Source organism: Ctenopharyngodon idella, chromosome 17 (genome assembly GCF_019924925.1).
Source record: "Ctenopharyngodon idella isolate HZGC_01 chromosome 17, HZGC01, whole genome shotgun sequence".
Lineage (NCBI taxonomy): Eukaryota > Metazoa > Chordata > Actinopteri > Cypriniformes > Xenocyprididae > Ctenopharyngodon > Ctenopharyngodon idella.
In genome coordinates, this window is record NC_067236.1 from 11,044,699 (window position 1) to 11,070,494 (window position 25,796).

At 36.4% G+C, this 25,796-nt stretch overlaps 1 protein-coding gene across 2 annotated transcripts in view; it reads right to left on the minus strand.

The window, feature by feature from the left end:
• Nucleotides 1–18,832: 18,832 nt before the first annotated feature.
• mdga2a (MAM domain containing glycosylphosphatidylinositol anchor 2a) overlaps nt 18,833–25,796 on the minus strand; it is a 157,638-nt gene continuing 150,674 nt past the window's right edge. Inside the window, exons 16-18 of one of the 2 annotated variants that reach the window (XM_051868285.1) lie at nt 24,581–24,683; nt 23,284–23,319; nt 18,833–21,108 (exon numbers count right to left, since the gene is read on the minus strand). In XM_051868285.1, the coding sequence (XP_051724245.1) occupies nt 21,020–21,108; nt 23,284–23,319; nt 24,581–24,683 (228 nt within the window). In that variant the 3' untranslated portion in view covers nt 18,833–21,019. The remainder of the gene's footprint in view (nt 21,109–23,283; nt 23,320–24,580; nt 24,684–25,796) is intronic. The other variant, XM_051868286.1, reaches the window with a different exon arrangement.

Genomic DNA, 25,796 nt, shown 5'->3' on the forward strand with positions numbered 1-25,796 from the left:
TAATACACAAAATATGTTTAGAAACGATTATGTAGTATAAATCCACATAAATATGTGAAAAAACTTGTATGAAAGACAAATATGACATTAAAGTGAAAAGACTGGGTGAAATGTTTACCATAAGCGCTCTCACAACAGGATTATCATATTTAGTTTTATAATTAACAGTTATGTGACATTTTTTTTTTTACTACACTTCATTTTCCAATTTAGACATTTAAGGATTTATGATATGAAAATGAATTTTAAAGGCTTTCCATCAGGTTTTACTAATCAAGGCCCAGTCAAACTGATGAGGCATTAATATAATTAGAAGCAATTGTGCTAGCAATTAGCTCCAGTAAAGCTGATCCATCATTGCATATATAATAATGAAGGGTGAATGTTTAGATGTTTTAATCCCACTCAAGGTTATACAGTTGTAAGAGCTTCCCAGAAGTTTTATGGTGTATTGAAGCTGTGAGAAATCTTCCATTAGTCGAGGATGGAGCATTCATCAAATGAGAGACGACAAGGACAACATATCACTCCACATTATATCCCACTGAGGGAAAAATAATGTGGTCATAAGTAACAGAGGAGACTGAGTGAAAACACTTTTGGAGTAGCATGCGATGCTGCCTGACTTAAACAGTGTCCATGAAGAAACCTGCAATGCTTCAACATCCGGTTCTATCTGCAAATTTGAAAAGTGTTATAGCTTAGCATGCGTTTGATGTGAAAGTTGCGATTCAATATCCTTAAAATGTTTTACATACATTTATTTTTTTTTGGACATATGTTTCATCTCAGGCATGTCCCAGAAATTTCAATGTTTCACCTCAGCAAGAGAATTCTATGTTCGAATGCTTCAATCTTACGCTCTGAGATGAGTACAGCAAAGGAGAAAATGGCAGTCTGGAGAACATGGAAGGAGATTGGTGTATTCTCTTTGAATTTTCATTCTGATACAGACATTCCAGACATTCCATCTTTTAGAATTCTAAGTGTTCTACAGGATTTCTTGGGAAAAAATGCTTTCAAAAGCCAAGACCAAAAATAACTACAGTTTTACCCTGAAGAGTCTGCTATTGAATTAGTGTTGCATGGTTTTCTCTGAACATTGTTTTGCCTCTAAATTTACAAAATCCCCTTGTGTTTTATTTCTTTTCCAAGGAGTTCACTCAATCATTATAGAATTACATCGTGACAGAATTTCACTCGGTTCATTCATATAGCATTTGATTAGAAAATGGGGCAAAATGTCTTGCATCTTTTGAATTCTCATTGAAAGTGTTTTTTAGCCATAATTTGAGCATGGAACACTTTGCAGCTTTTGATGGCTATTGGGCTCTGGATGGGAATTTCGGATTTCTTTTAAATTCATTGATCTGACCCTAAATTATCTGAATGGCAGGCCAGCTAGAGCTGAATTCAAGGTAGCTCGTATGAAGCAATAAAATACCAGCCCTATTAGTTTTGATTGAGATGAAAACGGCAATGGAGAAATTATTCAATAATAGCAACGGAGGACGTTATGCACCTCCCCACATGATCACACATAATCAATGCCATTTAGTGGATGGTATCATCTTGTTAGTTTCTTCCATTACAGTCTATGGAGGGATTTTGCATTCTCCTCCACACACAATCATTTCTCATTTCGAGTATACGTGAATGGCGAAGCCCCCACTCTACTGTGAGTAAACGACTTCTCCATTCTTATCAGAAAGCAATTTGCTCGTGTGAGACAGTAAAGTCCAAGCTCTCCATCATTATATGAAATGGCTGTCCATGCCGTCTCATCTACGAGAAAGGAGATGCCGTATGAACAGACAGACTATCTGGGAGATAGCTTGCCAGCTCATCCGGATGCAAACGCTGTATCATGCTGGGACAATGAAACCTGTGTCGCAACTAAAGGGAGCTATACAGGAAACTGGTGAAAATAACGTTTGCGCTGGAGGATGTTGTTCTATGAAATTATATATATGTATATATTTGTTTTATAATTTACATTTTGCCAAAAATCCTAGGATAACATATCTACTGTGACAACTTATCCTAATGTGTTCAATTATGTTTGAACTTTATTCATGTGTGTTGTATTCTGGGCAATACATGTGGAAATGTTTTATTTTTTATTTTTTATGTAAGACTATAAAAAAATTGACTTTAAAAAAGAAACCCACTTTGAGAAATATCAGCTGAAGTAAAAAAAAAAAGCTTTCCCCAAATATAAAGAGAGGTCTTTAGGAAACAACACAAACTACTCTAGCAAATGTTTTCTTTGCACATGATTTCTATCCTTTTCTCTATGGTTCAGATGTTTTGAGGACACTACAGGAGTTGTAAATGGCATAGTTAAGAACCTGAGAGAATGCTGGATGAGTTCTGAAGGGAATATGTGTGTGAGGCTGTTATTCCCATTAAACAGTAAAATCTCTGAATGGAACACACATCATATCTAATCAAAACCCTAACTCTAATCCTGCGAACTGTATATCTCACAGATTTTAAAATTCAAAAGGTACTCTAAAAGCTCAGGGTTTCTAAGAGAGTCAAAATAAATACAAGAGATGTTTTTCCTTCCCAATGACAGTCTTGTGTCTTTCTATCTCTTGAGATCTATCTCATAATCTAAATCTTTTAAATTTACTTTAATGCACCATTAATCAAAATGGACAATACTTATTTTTTAATGGAATATTGCAGTGTCTATTATGAATTATTTATGTGCACATCATTATTTTTTAAAATTCATGTGCCCTCCTAATCTTAACTTGCCTTCCCTTTTGCAACGGCATGTCTTCTTTTCTCAGATGGTGTGTATACTGACACGAGGGCGGAACAAACTGTCACTCACATGAGATCACAGCAATAGTAAACCACAACAACCAACGATCCAATCAATTCCGAGTGGACAAAATCAAGTATCACAACTTCCATTTCATGCCGACTTTAAGGTGATGGTCAGATATTTTGGGTTTGTTTAAAACCCCAGCCAATCCTTTGGCCCTTCAAGGAAAGGACATGTCCTATATGTCCTGTTGAAAAAATGAGTATTTTTCAATTAACCAACAAAGTAAAACAGATAAATGTAAGACTTAGAAGAATACCCACAACTTAATATTAGATTTCAGACATTATATTTTGTTTGAGTCAATTTCTAATGTGTTCATACCTCATTCGATATAGCCAGAGAACGAAAGAGAATGATGAAGCGGCTGAGTAAAATAATGAAAGAGAGAGATGGTCAAACATGTGGACGAGCGGCATAAGAACATTTCTATTTCAAAGAAAATTTCTAATTTTCTATTTCAAGTTGCTCAAAGTGCTGATGTACAAACAATGAATAAATAATTACATTCTTTGAACTAGAGTATGAACAAGGTGCTCCATAGGGAGTTAGACCTAATGATGATTTTTTCATAATAAAATACTTTTCTTCAAGTAATTTAAATGATATTTGGTAGTGCATGAAAACATTAATTATTGATACATAATCTGAAAAATGATCAATAGGTGGGTTTGTATGGGGAGTCGATTACATTGTTATTTAAATTTAGAAGATAAAGGCAATGTAGCATTAATAAATCAAAAGCTGGCAGACATAAAATCTTTTTTATCTGTTTGTGCTAGAGCAGCTGGACCGGAGAGACACTCACATTCACAGACAATGAGTAAAATAACACAAACCAACATGTAATAGAAAAAATAACCACCTGCTAAGGTGCTGGATGTGATCATTTCTCACAATTAGTTTAACTAATCATACCCGTGGGTTATGCTCTCTTTAAACCCCAGGTTATGAAACCCTGTTGTGCTCTAAACTGTATTGTCAAAACTGAACAGCATGGAACGATGCAGTGCATGAAGCAGACAACCAATCATTAACTAAGCAGTGCTTACTGCGTTAAAAATTCATGCACTTTGTACAGTCACAGAAACTTTACATGCTGTGTTTTAGCATTTAAGTTCTAAAAGACAGCTGAAAAAAAAACTGCGGCGGCAAATGTGTTAACCTGGGTAACAAAGTTATTTGTTATTTACTGATGTACATTTCAGGAGGGTTAAGAGCTGACTTTACGTGGCAATATTTTCCCACATTGAGTTATTCAAATATGATGAGTACATGTGACGATTTGTAATCATCCAATCAGTGTCAATGATCTCATAAATATGCAAATAAGAACATAATCCCAGGGTTTACAAATGTACAGTGTGAAAACATCTCAGGTTACGACTGTAACCACGGTTCCCTGAGAAGGGGAACAAGACACTGCGTCTTAGATTGAAGATATAGGAACGCCATCAGCGTGACTGGTGTCTAAAGCATGTGTGAGAACATGACAATTTCATTGACTGTCGACAGTCCATGACGTCACTACTGGAGCGCCTGTGAGTATAAGAGGGCATCTGCAATGTACTGAAGGAGACACGCAGGCAGGCTCAAGGCACAGAGATGGGAAGTAACTTTGTTATGGCAAATACTTCGTTACTGTACTTAAGTATTTTTCTGGTATCAGTACTTTACCTCACTATGCTTTCACTCCTTACATTTTTACACAAATATATGTTCTTTCTACTTCTTACATTTTCAAACCAGGCTCGTTACTTTCGTTTTAATCTGTATTTGGTGGTTCGCCAAGCATTAAACTGCTAGCAACTGTTAGCAGTTGCTACTATCATCACTCAAAATACTGTATGCTAAAGGACATCATTATTATCTATTGCATACAAATATTTACATCGTTTAATAATAGATTTAGAGGGAGCCCCAGACAGCAACACAGTGTGGCTCAGATCTGGCGCACATCTGGTACATGTGGATTACACGCGGACCAGATGTGGGCTGGATCTGGGCCGACACTATGTTGCTGTCAGGGGAGGGCAGCTTTATGAAAATTACCGATGGTTTTACTACAAATAAAACCAAAATCCATGGTTACTATAGTTAAACCATGGTAACCACAAATTAACCATGGTTTTGCTACACTAACCATGGAATTTGTAGTAAAACTATGGTTATACAAATGGTAATCAATCCGCCAAAAACATGGTTACTATACTTTTACTATAATAAAACCATGGTTAATTTTCGTAAAGGGAAAAACATGACTCATGATAATGCAATAACATGTTCAGTATTAGGATTTTTCTATAGAGATATTGTCATGATGTAGTCATTGTACTAATTTTGACATTTAGGCAATTTATAAAATATAGTTTTGTTAAATCTATAGTCTAAAGTCTTTTTAAGATAAAACAATAACGTGGTCATAATGTAATAGTTTAAATTGAACTAAAATTTATATTATGTGCCAACAAATTACAATGAGGTGGTCACAACAAGGTGGACACTGTTCTGTTCACAACAGTAGACGTGCTTATGAAAAAGTGACAGGTACAAGAAAATTAGTGAAAAAAGTAAACAAACACACACAAGTGAGAGACTGAGAGATATCAGAGAAAATGAAGAGACTGAAAAGGAAAATGGAAGTGAAGGTGCAATTCAAGAGAGGACATTTAATTATTTTGCACAGCCCCAGCCTAAGGATATAAATCTTTTTTATGTGATGTCCATAAAAAAAAAAGGTTGTCTGTGGTTTCAGAATTTGTTGTGGGTGTATGGGATATCTTGTCCCAGTCCAGCCCTGTTCTATGTGGTAGTTGTTCAGCCTGGATACATTCATTAGCTAACAAAATTTTGAAATGGAAGTTGTTTTGTATTAATGTATTATGATGTGAGGGGTTTAGAAAGACTGATTCATTGAACTGCTTACCAATCTTTGGTGAACTGAGGTGAAATTAAATGTATATTATGAGAAAACAAAAATGTTTTTTGACCTTGCATGCATGTAAACCTGTTGTAGGAGACTCCCAAAACAATATTAGGAACCTTAAAAAAGGCATAATAGGGGCACTTTAACTTGAGTACAAAAGTGTAGTCCGTACAACTTTTACCAGAGTCTTTTTTAACATAAGTATCTGTACTTCTAATTGAGTGAAGAATGTGTGTACTTTTGACATCTCTGCAGAGGCATGGCAATGAGATGCAGTGTCTTGTTCCCCTTCTCAGGGAACCATGGTTATAGTTGTAAACTGAGACGTTGCCTTTCAAAGTGAAACTCAACACTGTGTCTTGAATTGAAGCTATGGGGAGCAAATACACACTATGCCATGCTGAGGTAATGCCTACCTCATTAGCTGTGCCTATGCACAAACATAATTTGACTCTACGGACTTAGCCGGAGTCAGAGCGTCAATCATAGAGGGCTCATCCAAAAGAGACTGATCCAAATCATACAGGGCTCAACCAAAAGACTCATAGAGACTGTATAGTGGTACTACTCCCTGAGCCACTACCCAAGCTTCTATTCTCTGTGTATGTCAAGAAAAGTCCTGCCTTTCCTCCCTTCTTTGGATCACTTATGATTCTTTTTATAACCCTTTTTTGTTCTTTTTGAGGCTTTAAATCTCTAGATTTTGTATGATCTTTTCAGTCTTTGGGCTTGTAAGTGGAATGTTGTTGATTTGATCTCCAACGCAAAGCAAATCATGAGCACTGGCAAGGCAACAGTAAAGAACATTTAAACAAACACTTTTAAATCTTTACATAAGTCATACAGTGCTGTAAAGGCATTCACAACAGGTTCACAACAACAAAAAAATAATAAAATAAATAAAAGTGTTTTTTTTTTTTTCCCTGAAGAATACCAATAGATTAAAAGCAGCAAGCTGATGGCTCCCTTTGTCATACAGTTGCAGACAGAGATAAAGAAGCAATTCCGGAGGAGTTTGATAGAGGATTGGTATTTGGTTTTCATACACGGCAGCCACTGGTATGTAGCCGAGGATGCAGTGGGAGTGGTCATCACTCACGGACGCTTGGTGCCCGGGGTGTAGACTCCTGCTGCTACTAAGTCACCATAGACTGATGATAGTGTCAGCCACAGAACAATCTGCATTCATCATTTCTTATCTGCTGGGCCGCTGTGCTGATCCGGGAGATGCATCCTCTCGCTGCTGCAGGGTCAAGGACTGCATGATTGAGTTGAGTGTGTGTGTTGCTTTTTGACCCATACAGCATACTCCCAGTCCTGGAATTACTTGAGATCAAACTGACATGAAGTGTTAATGCACCACGAAAGCAAACTAAGCACCCAAGTGCAGATGTGTAAGAGGATTGTCCCAGTTACTGTCACTTTCCCACATGTTTGGGTTAAGTATGTGTCTATATACAGTATTGCTGTCTACATGATAGGAATCTGTAAGTAGCGCCTGTTTTATGGATGTAAGGGTGTTCATGGGAAAGCAATAACACAATGTACAGTATTGGTGTCTACATGATTGGAATCTGTAAGTAGTCCCTGTTTTATGGATGTAAGGGAGTTCATGGGCAAGCAATAACACAATGCTATCATCGTCTAATGGACAGGTCATTTCCGAGCATCCTTTCTAATACCAAACTCAGTACTCAATCAGAGAAATAGGAGGATTGACCTTCACTGTGTCCACACCTTCTCTGTCACTTAAATAAGTACCGTATGATGTCCCAACAGCAGGGTTTAAGAGATGTTCTGGATCATGTTGATGTTGGCAATCAGTGCCAATACTTAGTCAAGTAGTTGTCAACTAAAATAGTTGCAGTAAATACAGTCTAATAGCATTACATATATTTAAAGGAATATTTCACTCATAAAAGTCACCTTATTTTGTTCATAACCTGCATGCTGAAAATTGTCCGATAAACACAATAGATATTTTTGAAGCATCACTATACACAGCTCTTGTTATTAAATGACAGAGCATAGTGACTATGGGTTGTTAAAGTCATAAAGAAACAGTCGCACCAACAGATCATTTATTCAGAATTTTGACAAACAGCCTTGTGAAAGTATTCAAACCCCTTCAGCGAACAAGAATAAGCCCATAATAAACCAAAATAAATACAAATGCCTTATGCTGAAAATAAGACCAAAATATTGCGATTCATGTCTGCTCACTTTAATAACTCAATAAACCCATTCGCTTTATGAGACGAGCTTAAACAACAAGCCCAAAAACGCTTGACCATGGCAATACACAAAGAGCGCGCTGTGTGGCACAGGCTGTACACGCAAAAACAAAACAGGTCACCTCCGTCGACTGTGTTAGTGTGTTTAATTAAATTGCTGAAAATAACGAGTGTTTTGTCACTGTAATATTACTTTGGTCACAATAACGGATACCAAACACGAAAGACGCCAGAACGTCGCTATGGTTTCCAAGCTGTCAATCATCGCATTTTCGAGAGAGTTGTGTTCCGTACACACACGTAACGATAATTTAGAGGATTTACTCCTGCATTTAAATGCGGTTGTCACTCCTGAAACTTACAGTGTGTACGTGGCCAATATTGTGGCGTATAGTATATCCGAGTGAAATGGCTTCTTGAGTGAGAAAAACTGATTTTGTCCAGTGAAATTGATTGGATGGTTGCTATTGCTGTGTTTTCATGTGAGGGACAGGTCATCCTGCCCTCATGTAGCATAAGGGAGGGGAAATTATTTGATAATTATAAAAAATTATTAATGATGTGCACCGATAAATCATTCATAATGAATACTTCAATATTCTATGAAAAGCAATTGGCTTATTGTCCATTTTGATTACATGGTGACTTTAATTATGAACACACCATTGTTTATTGTTGGTGTGTGGCATAGGAGATTAATATTGTGGTTTGGAATATAAAGAGTATAGATGTACTTATCGTGGTGTGGAATATAAAGGAAACCTACAAGCCTATGCGTTTTACTTAAATTGTCTGTCTAACCGAGTAAAGGGTTTCCAAAATGAGGGCAGAATAAGAGACATGCCGAGTGTGTCTATATGCAGGAGGACGTTATCATAAATATAGCCACTAACCAAATGCAGCTGAGCAGAGAGAGCGTCCGCCATGATTCAATCTGCCTCCTTTATGACAGCTGATTATCAATATGAATGAACCTCCATCATTTTTCCTTCCCTGTTATCCAAGTCATCATCTCCATGGTGACAACCAAGGCTTTTAGTGGTCACACCTTAAAACAAAATTAGGCAGAATAAAAACAAATATCCAGTAGCTCAAGTTATGTTTAGAGAGGCACATTTGGGAATCATTTACTTTTGTAGCAGAATGCAATGTAGTTATAGTAAACATGTTGATGAAAATATTTGAATTCAAGTGAAGATATACCATTGAAATCTTGCTATGTTGTTTTCGATTGCCTCAAGGAATGTCTGTTGTAAAAAATATGCAGCTATACATTTTTAACCACGCAATCTTTTCACATCTCTCTCCAGCAGTATGTGCCTTCTAAGTAACTGAATCATAAAGAGCAAATCAATCGTGTTTACTTAAACAGAAACACATCCCACATCACTTACACTTTCTCAGAATCAACTAAACTCTGATTTTTACTGCCGGGTTCTTTGGTTGAAGGTGCAACTCAGCACAACAAAACTGCATGCTTGACAACACACACAGCAACATGCTTGGCCTGGATTAATAATTTACAAGTATGACCCTAGTTACTTGCAGTCAGTGGAAACTTCTTCTTCCTGTCTAATTAGGATAGAGCTTATGCAAATCTTTAGATAACCAAGCTCCCACAGCAGCCCCAAAAAGACACTTAAGCCACACTTTAAAAAAGTTACATACATTTTTAAAATTTCAAACCAAGTGGCTTCTTACAAATGATTTTAATTCTATTATTATTACATTTTGTTGTACTCTTAAAGGGATAGTTCACCCAAAAATGAAAATTCTGTCATCATTTACTCACCCTCAAGTTGTTCCAAACCTGTATAAATTTCTTTGTTCTGCTGTACACAAAAGAAGATATTTGGAAGAATGTTTGCAACCAAGCAGATCTTGCCCCCCATTGTTTACCATAGTAGGAAAAAAAAAACTATGGTAGTCAATGGGGGGCGAGATCTGCTTAGTTACAAACATTCTTCCAAATATCTTCCTATTAAATGATTAAATTTAACAGCACAATTCAATTTGCTCTGGAACAAATAATAGATTAATAAGACCAAAGATTACCCGTTTTATGTACCCAAAATGAATTATATCTCCTGTTTAACCACTATAAAACACAGCGGCAAATCCCCGAAGCACTGGCTGAGATGAAGCTGTTTTTGGCGGGTACACGAGCACTGAATGGCCGCTGATGGCCTGGAGCTTGCATCTCCGAAAAACGTCGAAACAAATTGTAAAATAGGCTCTTTGATTAAATATGAGTCACATATTTCAGGTCTAAACAAAGACATTCTTGCCTAAAAAACTCGTAAAACTACAGTTTGTAGTACAACAAGTGTAGTGTTCGCAAAAATTACAGTGGATTTGCTCGGCCGCCATGACAGTCGCTTAGTATTGGATACAAACGGTAGAAAAGAGTGCTGTTATCACTAGAATATCGCACAGCTCTCAGCCAATCAGATTTGAGAACCAGAAAGAACTGTTGCATAAATTATATTATATTATATTATATTAAATTATAAATTTTTTTTCATTATGGCTTAAGTGTCCGAATAATTTTTATAAAACGGTTAGTTCCTATCCTTGATTCTAATTGGTCAATAGCTATGTTTTATTCACAATAAAACACGGCTATGACCGCTTCACCCAACGGTTCTGTGTATTACTACACAACACCCTTAGCAACTCTTTCCCGTGACTGACAGCACTAGTCAAAGCATTTGTCAGTTGCATCTTGTTCCGTGTTTACAACAATTCAGTCTTTTCAATGTAAAAGTCATCGCTACCAAAGACTATAGAATAACACAAGACGCGTCACTCGTATTATTATGAATGGGAGAAAGTGCAACGGGCAATATGGCGGAATAAGTCCCGCCTTCTAAATAAGAGCCAATCGCCGATTGGTAAAGTCATCGCGTCACTGCAGCGGCCATTAGAAGCTCCAGTTCCTATAGAAACAATCAGACGCACGCCTCCCAAATGAGACACAAGAGATGCGCATTTAGGACTGCGCATGCGCATTAGCTTGATTCAGCCTGGAAAATACAGTTTTTTGTCGTGAATCGAGCATTTAGTAACAAAAAGTATGAGACAGTTGTTGTCAGATTTCATTGGTGATTTCAGATATGACATTTATTCGTAAGATTGTCGAACAGTTTTGGAGAATTTGATGTTTCCCCATTCAAAGAGATAGGAGCTGCACTTGGATGCCCGAGAGGCGTTTCAAAGATGGGAGACTTGTCTTAAAGGGACTTTGTCGCTACTGACTGACACAGTCATAAAGACAGTCTTTGCCGCCATCTAATGGCGTAATAATGTAACTTCTGTTGCTGTTCTCGGTCAGGGACAATTTTTTCTGGTGGAAGAAAGGCTTTTAGTGAAAGTTTACTTCATGAAAGTTGCATTGATACATATTTTTGGCTTTAATATTTGTAATTGTGTGGTAATTCTGCTTCGCGTCATGCCTAACAACGCCCTTCAGCCATGACTTATTCACGATACAGCACAGCCTCTCATAACTTATTGCTTACCTGAAGCCACTGTATGTAATAACAAGTGGTCAAACTCACTGTGCTGCAGTCTGATCACATGGTATTTTCTGCCTGAACTCCCATCACCAATTGAGTGTCTATATGCTGTGATGGCATCTGTTCTGATAGGCACCTGACAGAGTCGGGATCCATTACTCAACAGTGACAGCTACAACCTGTCTGACAGATGGGTGTGTGTCAGCTAACATACAGAACAAACTTCAGACTGAATATCTGAACTGAATGCAATATTAGGAGCACCCTGAATTTGGCATGAGAAGCAGCTCCTGTTCGTTCACGCACCCTTCATTCTCATTTAGATTCCATCACCTTATGTTAATATTCGGGCTGTCAAACAAAGTCATTTGACTTTAACATTTCAGACACATTTTGAAGATAGACAATTTTTTGTGATGAAATCACTGTTAGAATATCCACAGGCCCTCAGCAGAATGAAGACACAGTGTTCCTACAGTGAATACAATGAGCGTTAAGAACAATTTGAATACCAGTTGTCTAAAGAAAGAAAGAAAAGAAAGAGGAGGCATACTTCAGCAACTTCAATTCTGCTTTAATTCAGTCAGTTTGGGGAGGTTACCAAAATGAAACAACCTAAAATAGATCATTTAATAATGAAGTCTTTAAAAAAGCAAAGGAAATATATTATCGGAAAACAAAATATTTAAAGGTATATGTGTGATTTATGTGCTAAGAACGGCACTTGGTTTCCCCAAAGTCTCCTATACCGCCCCGCCAGCCACACTCTTAAAATAGGTCCCAAAAGTTTTTTTTTTTTTTTTTTTTGTGCTGTGATTGCATAGAAAAACCCTTTTCCACTATAAAGAACCTTTTGTGGAATGGAAAGGTTCCATGGGTGTTAAAGGGTTAGTTCACCCAAAAATTACAATTTTGGGATTAATTACTCACTCTCATGTTGTTCCACACCTGTAAGACCTTCATTCATCTTCGGAACACAAATTAAGATATTTTTGATAAAATCCAATGGCTCAGTGAGGCCTGCATTGCCAGCAAGATAATTAACACTTTCAGTGCCCAGAAAGCTACTAAAGACATATTTAAAACAGCTCATGTGACTACAGTGGTTCAACCTTAATGTTATGAAGCGACAAGAATACTTTTTGTGCGGCAAAAAAACCAAAACGACTTTATTCAACAATATCTAGTGAAGGGCGATTTCAAAACACTGCTTCATGGAGCTTTACAAATCTTTTGTTTCAAATCAGTGGTTTGGAGTGTGTATCAAACTGCCAAAATCACGTCAACTATTTAAATTTCGAAACACTTATGATGTAACGAAACCTTGTTTATTGAAATCACATGACTTTCACGCTCCGAACCACTGATTCATGGAATCATTATTGCCAATTAAAAAACTTTAAGAGTGTATTGTCTGGACAAACAGGTATTCCCCAAACTGCTCAAACAAACAGTTTTTACACTTTTAGAGGGAATCAACCAACAAATTACTTATAGCTGCCTTTGCACATCAAACTGGGATAGAAGAAAGTATTTTAAGACACCAGAAATGTCACACTGCACCTTTAAACTAAACTAAACTAAAGCTAATTTTAATGCTAGAAGAACTTGAAACTTCACTGAAAGTGTCTGGCTGCCTGTAAAGCTGTTTGTATTCCAAGTATAAAAACTGTATAAGGGAATCAAATATTATTTAAAGAATCAGCCGGGGAAATCGCATTTGAACATAATATGTGTTCTATCAAACTCTTTATAAAATGTTTGTTTGATTCTCTTCCATGTCACTTGCGCTTAGTCAAAATGACATATTGTGTTGAAGAAGGCCCAGATTGCAAAGTGTGAAATAACCCACAAGAGTGTGTAAGAAAGGCAGAGGCTCAGGTTTGTTCTCAGGGAGAGAGTGTGTGTGTGTGTGTGTGGAGCGTCTGTGAAGAAGACGTTAGCCTGTTGAAGTGTAAAGCAGAGACTTCACAGAGAAATCTCTGGTGGATGGAATCTCGGGCCCTACAGTGTTTCAAACTTCAGTGAACGCGCACATCACAGGATTTAAGTCTAATTGAACCGCAGAATCTACCAGGCACAGAGGGTGAAAGCTTTTCTTGTATTATATAATGCAATCTTAAATTTTTGATTAGAGAGCTGTCAAATACTATGCTTTGTACTGCAGGAACTAAAGCAAGATTCAAACAAAAACAGCCATATTAGAACTATTGCTATTCTAATTATTATTAATCATAATTAATTATAATTAATATTTATATTCACTAAAACAAACATATTAAAATTGATGTTTTTCCAAATAGCTTTATTAAAGCTATTTATGGTAGACAAAAAACAGCGGTCAAATTATGATTATTTATTAATATTATTAAGCTTATTATTATTATTGATTATAATAATCAGGTTTTTCTAACAGTTTCACAAAAGCTATATTCATATTATTAATAATAATAATTTTCACTAATACACTAGCATTAATGATGTTTTTCAATAATTAGTGCTTTCAAATAGTTTAATTAAGGCTATTCATTATTAAACAACAGTAAACATTGCTCAAAAATGGTTAAAATTATTCATACGAAGCTATTTGTAGATATTTGTAGATATTCTCAGATTTGTAGATATTTCACTATTATGTTTTTCAAATTCATAAAACGAATGAACCAATGAATCCTGTCAATAATAAATTATGATGATAATTATTAAGCTATTTGAAAAACATCATTATTAAGCAGCTTTATAAAAGCTTTATAAAGCTATATTAATATTTCATTTTAAAAACAAGTCAGTCGGTTACATTTTAAAATAAGGTTTCATTAGTTAACAACTTTAGTTAACATGAACTAAGAATGAACAATATCTACAGCATTTATTAATCTTAGCTAATGTTAATCTCAACATTATTAAAATAATTATATTAATACATTATTAAAATCAAATGTTGTAGTATTTGCTAACATTAGTTAATGCACTGCAACTAACATGAATAAACAATTGACTATTTTTATTACCCAACGTTAACAAAGATTAATAAATACTGTAACAAATGTATTGCACATTGTTAGTTCATGTTAATTAATACATTAATGTTAAAGTCCTCCTGTAGTCAATAATTTTATCCCTTAAAACTCATGTTTGATCACCAAAATGATATATTTAAACGTTTTTTCCTTTGAAAAAAAATTCTTAATGCCTTAAAATAGCTTGAATGTAACTCTACATCCTTGCCTCATTTAATATACACGGATCTATGAATATGCTAATTAGCCCCGCCCAGGGGCGGACTGGGGCAAAAAAGTGGCCCTGGTCTTTCTGGCACAAAGTGGCCCATCACGCCTGGTCCGCAACACACCTCACCATAAAACCCACTTTTAATAACATAAAAAATAGGCTATAAATGCTATTTATACAGAAATATAAATGCTATTTTTTTTATTATTATTCTTTTTTATTGATATTATTTATTATCATCGCTGAAACGCCGGAGTTTTGTTCAGTGCGCGAGCTGAACTCGGAATTCTGACTGAATTCTGCACTCTCGCTAATGCTCTCAGTCTCATCATAAACAGATTTGGTGATTGTGCTCTTGAGAGCGTCGAAACTAATATAAACAGGTTTTTCTATTTACAACATATTTTTGCATCTTTGAGCAATGTAGCCAATCACAAACATATCTGATGATTTCTTGTCCAGTGCTGAGATCTGCACACTCAAATCCTCTCATTATAATTTAACTTTTAACAAAAAAGTATAGTTATTATAGGCCAAATAAGATATTCATTGTACAGTCAGCTTAATCGATTAGCAGAACTTTGTGAGATCGCGATGAATTATGATTGACAGCTTAATGATTATAAAGGAAGTGGTTTTATGCACGCTTTTTAGGCCTAATTCATTCAGAATTTGAAGATAACGGTTTTTTTTTTGCGTTTATGCTGGGATGTGTAGGTTGCTGATAGACGATTTTCATGTTTATTTCATGACATAGACTTATGTGTTTTTATGGAGGAATCGCATCTAGCCTTACCCTAGAGTTGGTTCACCCTCCGGCTATGTTACCAGTGAACCATAAATCCTGTAAATACAATTATGTGTTTTTAATAAAAGCTATTTAGTAATATTATTGATCTATTGGTCCAGTCAGGTCAATGATCAGTGCGGTATTGCAGCCGAATAGATCCGCAAAAATAATATTAATAATGTATCCATAGCAAAAACTGCATTTGCAGGACAGGTAATGCTACACAAGCTGATAATAAATGTGTAAGTTATTAAAAACTCATTGACAGATACTTGACAAGTTCTTTGCTTTAAACGATATGAGAATATCCCTGAAGTACTACTGCGAGTCCAGTGTTTTCAGCATGGCAGGATATTTTCTAAAATCTGTCCAGCTCTTCTCAATAATCCGCTCAAACAATATGCTTTTCTGTTGGTTTGCATCACTGGTCTGGCAACGTTTTCTCATTTGTATGTTAAGTTAATATTTTCACATGAGAGGAAGTGGGGCAAAGAGAAAGAAGGATAGAGATGAAAATGTACAGCATTGTAGGCATAGAAACAGATGGTACTTGCTTTGTTTGGAGCATTTCACCATGAAATAATGGATTATGGGAAGATATTTTACAAGCACAGGCAAATCATACCCCTCAAAACACCCAGACCACCCAAAAAAAAAAAAAAAAAAAAAAAAAAAATCATTTACATTTGATGTATGATAGCTATTAACTAGCACCTCATACAATAATTTTAATGAGATAAATATAGAAGGGTGTCCAACCTGTTCTGCTATAATCTCATTTCACATGACAGCACTGGAAGGCAGAAGGCAAAGTTGCCTTTAGCTTTATACATTACGGTGTGTTTTCTCAGTGGCTTGTCACTGGTGACAAATGGGCCTGCTTGTAGGGACTTTCAGACCATAAATTACAGATAATCATATGGGTACTTATAAAATAACCTAATGGAGGGTCTTTAACCATCCCTAGCATCATAAGCTCCAGGGTATTATGTGCAAAAGTCCTCCACGCTTGATAGAAGTTAATCTATTTCTTTTTAAACAAAGGTCAGAAGTTGCAAGAAGTTTGCACAGGTAAACAAATATTCGTCATTAGGAAAAACTGTAGTTCTTATTTTTTGGTTTATAAAGATGTGGATTTATTTGGCCACCTAACTGAACAGATAAACCCACAAACATGATATATCTGATGCATGAGGTTTGAGAGAAAATGTACTCAAAGGCTATAAAATTTGCTAAACTTTCTGTCAAGATCAGTAAATAAGCCTGAACTGAATGGAACACATTTCAGAGTTACACTTTATTACAATGGACCACTTTAGACATTCTACTAACTGTAAGTAAACTACATGTCAACTAACTCTCATTAGAGTATTAGTAGACTTAGGGTTAGGGTTCAGGTTAGTAGAATAAGTTGACATGTAGCTGCAAGGTTACTTATAGTCAGTAGAATGTCTGTTGGGGTTCCATCAAAATAGATGTAATATAAGTCTCAGGTGTCCCCAGAATGTGTCTGTGAAGTTTCAGCTCAAAATACCCCACAGATCATTTATTCTACCATGTTGTAAATGCCCATTTTTGAGTGAAAGGAAAAACATGCTGTATTCGTGCATGTATCTTTAAATGCAAATGAGGCTCCGCCTTCCGGAAGAGGGCGGAGCCTGTACAGCTCCTAGCTGCAACACTGCAAAAAAACGAACAAAACATCTGTTTGGCTTTGATCATCATCTCTATCGTGACCACGCTCACGTGACATTGCAGTTCTTCATCATCATGAAAGTTAATTATTTGCATGCGTTTTAAAGCCATAACAGTTTAACTTCCGATATATGGTTTTCTGAGCGAACACATCTGAAACGCGCACAGAAAGCTCTGTCAGACGGCGCATCCTCTGAGTAATAAACCGATTCCTCTTTCACGTCTTATTGCACTTAAACGGTCAAATACACAGGTTACGTCTAAAAAACCCCACAAAGTTCATATAAACACAGTTATGTCTGTGAATGTAAACAGCAGGGAAAGAAATCATGTATATATTAGATCATCCGTGTATAAGTGAAAGCAGCGTAATATACAGTACCTACTGCTGTATATGCTGTTAAAATGAACCAAACGACAAAAGAAAATCAGAAAACTCACTCACTGCTCTTGATTAAATAACTTTAGGAGTTTTAATAAGACTACATTTCTTACTTGAATGCTGTTGTTAAATGCTCTGGAGAGGAGATAAACATGGCAGACTGTGTACGGCTCACTCAGGGGAGGAGCTAAGCTAACAGGGCAAATTCCCTCGCCAGTCATGGCCGGGGCTTCCCCCACTCTTATGATTTATGGGGATTATAAAAAAGTAGTGGGTGGATTTTTACCATTATAGGCTGGTTGTTTACACACACTGTGGACACACACATTATAAAAGTGAACTTTCCATAATAGGTCCCCTTTAAGCAGACAGTCTACTAATACTCTAATGAGAGTAGTTGACATATAGTTGCAAACTTAGTAGAACGTCTAAAGTGGACCAACGAAATAAAGTGTTACCCATTTCAATAAGACCCAATGCCATTTTACATAAATTCTTACAATTTCAACTTTTGTATTTTGCGTAAGCAGACCGAAGATCAAATGAGGCCAAAAACTGAATCTGTAATCTACTTTTGATGAAACTATTTTTGATGAAACTACCAGACCCCCTATGGTGAGACCCCTCAAACTACAAAATAAGTCTTTGTAAGGATTAGTTGCAGTCTATCTGCAACTTCATTTAGCAGACACTTTTTAGAGCTTAAAGAGGGTTTGAAGCCCAAGGCGCAACCACACATGGGTTTTATCATAATTAAGACGACAAATGTTCTGCTAAGTGATGGTTAGTGCAACTGTAACTGCACATCCTCTTTTCAAAAATTCAAAGCTTTCATTTTATGCAATGACAAAATGTATCTCCCCACACACATGTGCAGTGCTGCTTGAATGATTGAATCCGGCTTGAGTCAATAATAAAAAAAAGCTCTACACAGCTTTATTTACTATATGGACAAATTATTGCATCAAACAATGTATTGTTGATAATTTTTCTACACCTGGCACCTATAGACATCCATCCATCCATCCATCCATCCATCGTTTCTGAGAAACTTTTCCATGGATCAATCAGTACTCAATTCAGAGGATAAAAACTGATAATTTGCTGTTTTTGCTTGGCCATATAATAGCATTTTTTTCTCAAGATGTCCAAGCAACTGAAAAAATGTCTAATTAATGAAAGCATCAAAAAACAAAAAAACAAAAACACAAACACAATACCATGAAAGCCTTTTATTGAACCGAGATGTAAAATATCTTTTTTTTTCTTTATGTAAAGAATTCGGTAGTTTATTCCTGTTGATTGTAACTTTAATAAAATTGAGAAAAACAACTTATTGTGTGTTGAAGGTATTGTGTTTCTGAATTTTGACATTAATATTTCACATTGTGCTTTGTCTGAATAAGCGTGAAACCGTTTCCATAGACCTCCCTACCAGGTGTCTTTGCATATAATCTCATATATTTGATATTATTTTATAATATCATACTATAGATTCAAATTATGCCATAATATAGTAATGCAAAGGGATTTTATAAATGAATAAATGTTGAAGACAATATATATATATATATATATATATATATATATATGTTGTCCAAAACAACATTTTTGGGCTGACAAAACTGAGAGAGCAACGAAATTCTTCCTCAGAAATAAATGAGATGAATGAGAAAAGTGATTTTACAATACATGTCCAAAAACCAGCTGGTTAAGGTAACGGATGGTCTCAGGTAGTTCATAGTTTGTAGTTCAGTTTTTGTAAAAGCAGTCATTTTCTTTAGAGTAATAAAATATCATTTGTAAGAATCCAACCAGATGGATCCAGATCAAGGCTGATCATCTTGTACAGTGAGAGCATCGGTCCTCTAAAGGTCCACCTTTTGTCATACCTCTCAGTCCTCGGGATGTTGGAAAAAAAATGTATTTTTTTCGGCGGCACAGAAGTCTCATCAGATCGAAGGAGGATTTCATAGTGACCCTCCCGGCTGTTTTTCACCTGGTGATAATAGCTCCCAGATGTCCTACTGATGAATCAATGGTGCTTTTAGTCCAGTCCCACCACCATTGCTCTCCTTATATCAGTCGGATGTGGAGCAGGTGGGACGTATACTGTCGAAATAAAAATAAGTCATTATCTATCAACAGTATGTGGAACTCAAGACACCAGTGATGGGCTGCAACATTGCACCCGTCTCTCATCGTGGCTCTCTGATTTTCACCTTTCATCTCACGTGTGTATGTATGCTATAAACCGTGCCAAACGGAAATGCTATAGATGATACAGTAGCACAGTAAAATGATTTTACAGAGGTTCTGAAGGCACTTGATTTCATAACAGACAGCAACTCCATGTTCCTTAGCGAACAGATGACGGCTATCTTTACGCACCTAAGGAGAACAACTGCAAGCGGACACAGTCAGGAGATTCAGATCCTCACTAGCAGCAGGTACATCGTGATGTTCAACAGTTCCCTACTGCTGTTGTTTAGCAAAGCTGCACTGAAATGAAAGGTCAACTCAATGATTCTCAGTGAGAGACGGTGTTCATTGTGTCAGCTGCGTGATTAGCTGTTAATATCGATTCAGATGAGTTTGGTAACATACCTAATATAACGAAACACATAGAGTAAGAATGAAACATATGAAGCCCAGAAAGGGTGTATCAGGATGCTGTCTGTTAAACTTGATCTGTTAAAGCACAAAGAACAAGTACATGAACGCCCCATCTGTCCGAAAACAAACTTTACATTGAGACTGAACTCCCCTTTAAAACAACACACATTTGTGGAGCCCTGATGTTCACATCAAACCGATAAAATCAGAGCACTGGGAGAAACAAAAAGTGCGACTGTATCTGACATACTTCTATTTTCAGATATAAAAAAACGAAAACATTTAAATTTTTTTTTTTCAAATGATCATTCGTTTTTGTTACCATCTCTGGTATCCTTGTTTTTTTTCCTTCTCAGAAGCTTCCTTCATGTGGTTCAGTATTATGTATTGTGACATAATGAGGTCTTTGATGACAGAAGCAGACGTTCAACAAAGCAAAAATCATGTAGTGATAGAAATACATGTTATGTCTTTGTGCTTTGAAAGATTCCCCTATCAAGTCTCTCAAGCCGTCCTGCTGTAACCATCCACCTGTTCTTTTCTTTCTAACACTGACAACAGTAATGGGCTTTTTCTCAAGATCTTCATTGGACTCCAGAAGAATACTCATGTCAATGTGTTAGCGAGCTTTAGATTCCCACCCTGGCTTCCTCTTCATTCGCACTGATCTAAAACCTACGTTCCTTTTGTGTAGACGGGATGAATCTTTGGTTGTTGTGTTCAGGCAGTCCGAGTCAGCCAAAATCTCTATGAATGCCAAAGCTGGGTTCCACCTCGATGTGATGAGGTCACCTTCGGAGGCCAACCAAGACCAAAAGTAAAGTGAGACAGAGCTGCCATATATGCACTGCAGCGGGAGAGGCCAGGGATCTTATATCTGTGGGAATAAAGACAAGAACAAATGCAGTTAAGGATGTGAACAAATATTCAATTCTCAGTGTTGTGTAAATAATTCAGAGATTAACAATTCTTCCATCCTTTAGAAGTTTAATGAGGTTCGCTCTGTATCTCTAGAACATCTTTCTTGCAACGTGCTATGCTTTAATTCAAAAGAGAGTGGATTGTAAAAGTTTGCTGAGAGTCATTAAAAAGCTGGTAAATTATCTTATTATGGATAGGAAAAATTAAAGATAATACAGTCCATGTCACGCTAGGCTTGATCCTACACAAAAATTTCTTCCACTGTTGTGTGATCTTGTGATTTATTTATTTAGACTGAACAGGTATTCAGCAAATGTTTAATTAAATTGATCAAAAATAAAAAAAAATAATATTTCAAATAAACACTGTTCTTTTTAACTTTCTATTCATCAAAAAAAAAACCTGAAAGAATTTCTGAAGGATCATGTGAAGACTTAAAGGGTTAGTTCACACAAAAATGAAAATTCTGTCATTTATTACTCACCATCGTGTTGTTCCACATCCATAATACTGTTGTTCATCTTCAGAACACAAATTAAGATCTTTCTGATGAAGTCTAAAGCCTCGTTCAGTCCAAATCCGATTAAGATCAAGTCTGAACGGCCAAAAACCACATTAAATGCGATTTTTACAAATCTGTTTCGAGCTACATTCATATGTGGTTTGGAATCCTATTCAAATCGCATTTATGGAAATCCGTTTCAGTCTGACCGCTCTGATTTCACGTGGTTTATGTGACTTTCTCACGCAACGTAAAACGTAAACGTCAGACGTTGTTATAGGAAACATGCTGAAAGTCGCTGCAGAAACAAGGCTGTGTTGTTGCAAAGTGCCGGACGAGCAGAAATTAGCAATAGGCTATAACTGAGACATGTTTTGAGACCGAGGGAGACGACAGCACGGAATAAAGCCGCTCATACCAGCCTCCTATGTTTCTGCCGTTGCCTCATCATAACGCAGTAGTCCAGCGCCGGCGGCTACACATTATCATGATGTAAATAAGACAACATCTGTATTGCAAACCCCTCCATGTTGTGGTTGTTGTTGTTTTTGGTATATACCTACGAACGCATTGTCATTGCCATAGAAACCAATGCAGATATTCCGGAAAACGAAAAAGCACCATGGACACACAAATCGGATCTGAACATTTGCGATACACAGTGTGGACATTAAAATTTTTAGATCAGATTCCAATCGGATACACAAATAATCGGATTTGGACTGACAGTCTGAACGAGGCTTAAGAGGTTTCTAAAAGGGGTTTTGTAAAGAGGTTTACAAAAAAATCATTATTTACCACTTTACTTACAAAATAATATTATTCAAAGTGTGTTCACACAACAATAGCCGTGTTTCCACCGCAGGAACTTTCCCCAGGAACTAGGAACTTTGGGGTGGTACTCTGTGTGTTTCGACTGCAAGAACTAGGGTCTAAATGAAATTCCGGCTAAAAAATTTCCCCTCAGAAAGTACATGCTTGCTAGGTAGTACTTTTTCAAAGTTCCAGAACTTTCAGGGGAGTTCACGCAGCATTTTGATTGGTTGACTTCAAGCAGCATTTTATTTCAACCATCGTTTTTTAAAATCTGTTATGGTGCGTGCAGTAAGAGTTATTTGCTATTCGAATCAACAATGGAGTTTAAAAATATGGCCGATGGACTGACAATGACAATGAGGTTTAGGCTTTATTAAGCTTATATGCGGAGGATGAAATCTAGCGGGAACTGGAAAGTCGTGCGCAGTCCTACGTCACCGGACTGTCTTCACGGTACTTTAGACCGCTATGGAAACGCCGCTAGCAATATGTCTGGGTGAAAAAAAGTTCCTGGGACAAATTCCAGTTTCGGGTAATTTTGGTGGAAATGCAGCTAATGCCAGCTCTCACGTGAACACAAAATGAATGCATCGTGATGCAATGTGATGCATTTGCGTTGAGTTGACTCGCGAGTCTGAACAAAACACACGTGTCGTGAAGCTCTCGTGAACATGCATCGCAGATCAATATTTTTGTAAGTAAAGTGATAAATTATGTTTTTTTTTTGTGCAAACAAAGCACTCACATCGCTTCATAAAATTGAGTTTAAGCCACTGGAGTCACATGGAGTACTTTAATTATGTCTTTTCCTACCTTTCTGGACCTTGGAGTGGTAGTTGCGTTGGCTCTCTATGGAGAGACAGAAACCTCTCAGACTTCATCAAAAAGATCTTAATTTGTGTTCTGAAGATCTTATGGATGTGGAACAACATGAGGGTGAGTAATAAATGACAGAATTTAAATTTTTGGGTGAGCTAACCCTTTAAAGGATTAGTCCACTTTCAAATAAACTTTTCCTGGTAATTTACTCACCCCCATGTCATCCAAGATGCCCATGTCCTTCTTTCTTCAGTCGAAAAGAAATTAAGGTTTTTGATGAAAACATTCCAGGATTTTTCTCCTTATAGTGCACTTCAATGGCCTCCAAACGGTTGAAGGTCAAAATTACAGTTTCAGTGCAGCTTCAAAGGGCTTTAAACGATACCAGATGAGGAATAAGGGTCTTATCTAGCGCAATGATCGGTCATTTTCGAAAAAAATACAACTGTATATGTTTTATATAAACAAACGTTTGCCTTCTAAGTGCCTCCGCCAAAACCACATTTCCGCATTCTCCAAAATGCTTACGCTGTATGTCCTACACCTTCCCTATTCTATTTACAGAAAAAATTTAACTGCCGCTGCGTTCGTTCCGTAAGTTGAATAGGGAAGGCGTAAAACATACAGCGTAAACTTTTTGGAGAACACAGAAATGCGGTTTTGGCGGAGGCACTTAGAAGGCGAACATTTGTTTATATAAAGCATATACAGTTGTATTTTTTTCGAAAATGACCGATCGTTTCGCTAGATAAGACCCTTATTCATCGTCTGGTATCGTTTAAAGCCCTTTGAAGCTGCACTGAAACTGTCATTTTGACCTTCAACCGTCTGGAGGCCATTGAAGTCCACTATAAGGAGAAAAATCCTGGAATGTTTTCATCAAAAACCTTAATTTCTTTTCGACTGAAGAAAGAAAGACATGAACATCTTGGATGACATGGGGGTGAGTAAATTATCAGGAAATTTTCATTCAGAAGTGAACTAATCCTTTAAGACTGGAGTAATAGCTGCTGAAAATTCAGGAATAATTTTTTAGGACATATCAAAATGTAAAAAGGTATTTTAAATTGTAATCAAAATAAATGCAGCCTTGGTGATCATAAAAGAGTTCTTTCAAAAAATAAATAAATAAATATGAAAGAATTGCATGTATTAATTCAATCAATTTGGTCTTCATTACAATAGCATGACATTAATAACAATTACTGTTTTTTCTATATCATTGCAATAAACTAAAAAGCCATTGTTTAAAAAAAAAAATGCTTTAAAAACTCTTGACCAATATACTCACTACTACTGGGTGGGGGATCTCGACACTCTCCTTCCTCTATGGTCACATCGTCTATAGCAATATCCCCTTCAATGCCAGAACCACGTATACCCTCCAAAACCATCTACATGAGTGGGCAGGAAAATAAAACAAAAAACTTTTTTACTCCGTTGTGGCTTTTCATTTAATTCTGAATGCAAATATATACATTTATGCCATGGGCTAGTCTGAATACCCGATTATGATTGGCTGGAAGGTGTGCAATTAAACAGTTTCAAATAAATAAATAAATGTTATGTTCTAATCAAATAAATGTAACCTTACCATACTACTTTATCTCTGTGTCTGATTTAAAGAGAACAGAATGCTAGCTCTAACAAGTCATAGCTGACAAAAATAACTGCCATTTTAACACTTCCAGTCAAATTTAATGCTGTAAACATCAATGACAGCTTTAAGTCAAAGCTGGTAAATGACCATGGTATAAGCGGGATAATTCATAGCTAGCTGTGCATTAAACAATTTGAATGCACTCCGCAGTTGCTGCTTTGCATGGGGTGGTTCTTTGCCTTCACGTTGTGCATTCAAATCGTTTAATACACAGCTAGCTGTGGATTATCTCTTACATATTAAAGGGGCTATATGTAGAACTCAGAAACTCGTTATTAGTGATAAAAAAGATATTTTGAAGAATGTCGGAAACCAAACAGTCAACTGTTTGGTTTCCCATATTCTTCAAAATATATTATTTTGTGTTCAACAGAAGAAAGAAATTCAAACAGGTTTGGAACAACTTGAAGGTGAGTAAATGATGACAGACTTTTCATTTTTAGGGTTAATTACCCCTTTAATTTGGTTGTAGAATGTGGTTGTTGTATCCCGTAAATTACTGAACTGTGTGTGTACAGAACAGGATTAAGCACTAGAAGGTGAACTGACAACTGAATTTAGCTGCAGTGTGTACGTAGCCATAGTTTGATTATAAAGTATATTTGAGACTATATAGACTGTATAGATCTGGCTATGTGAGACTATAGTTTGAATGAATCCCTTTTCTTTGCATGACGCACTGACATTACAGTACAGCATGGCACTTTCGACAGTATCCTGAATATTGTATAATGCATTAATTTCATGTGTCATTGAACAGAAGAGAGGCTCTTGGGAGTGTGTGTAACAGTCACATCCTCAGGATTTTCCTGGCGAAACCGGCCCAAGTCCTTCACAAAATAAAAAC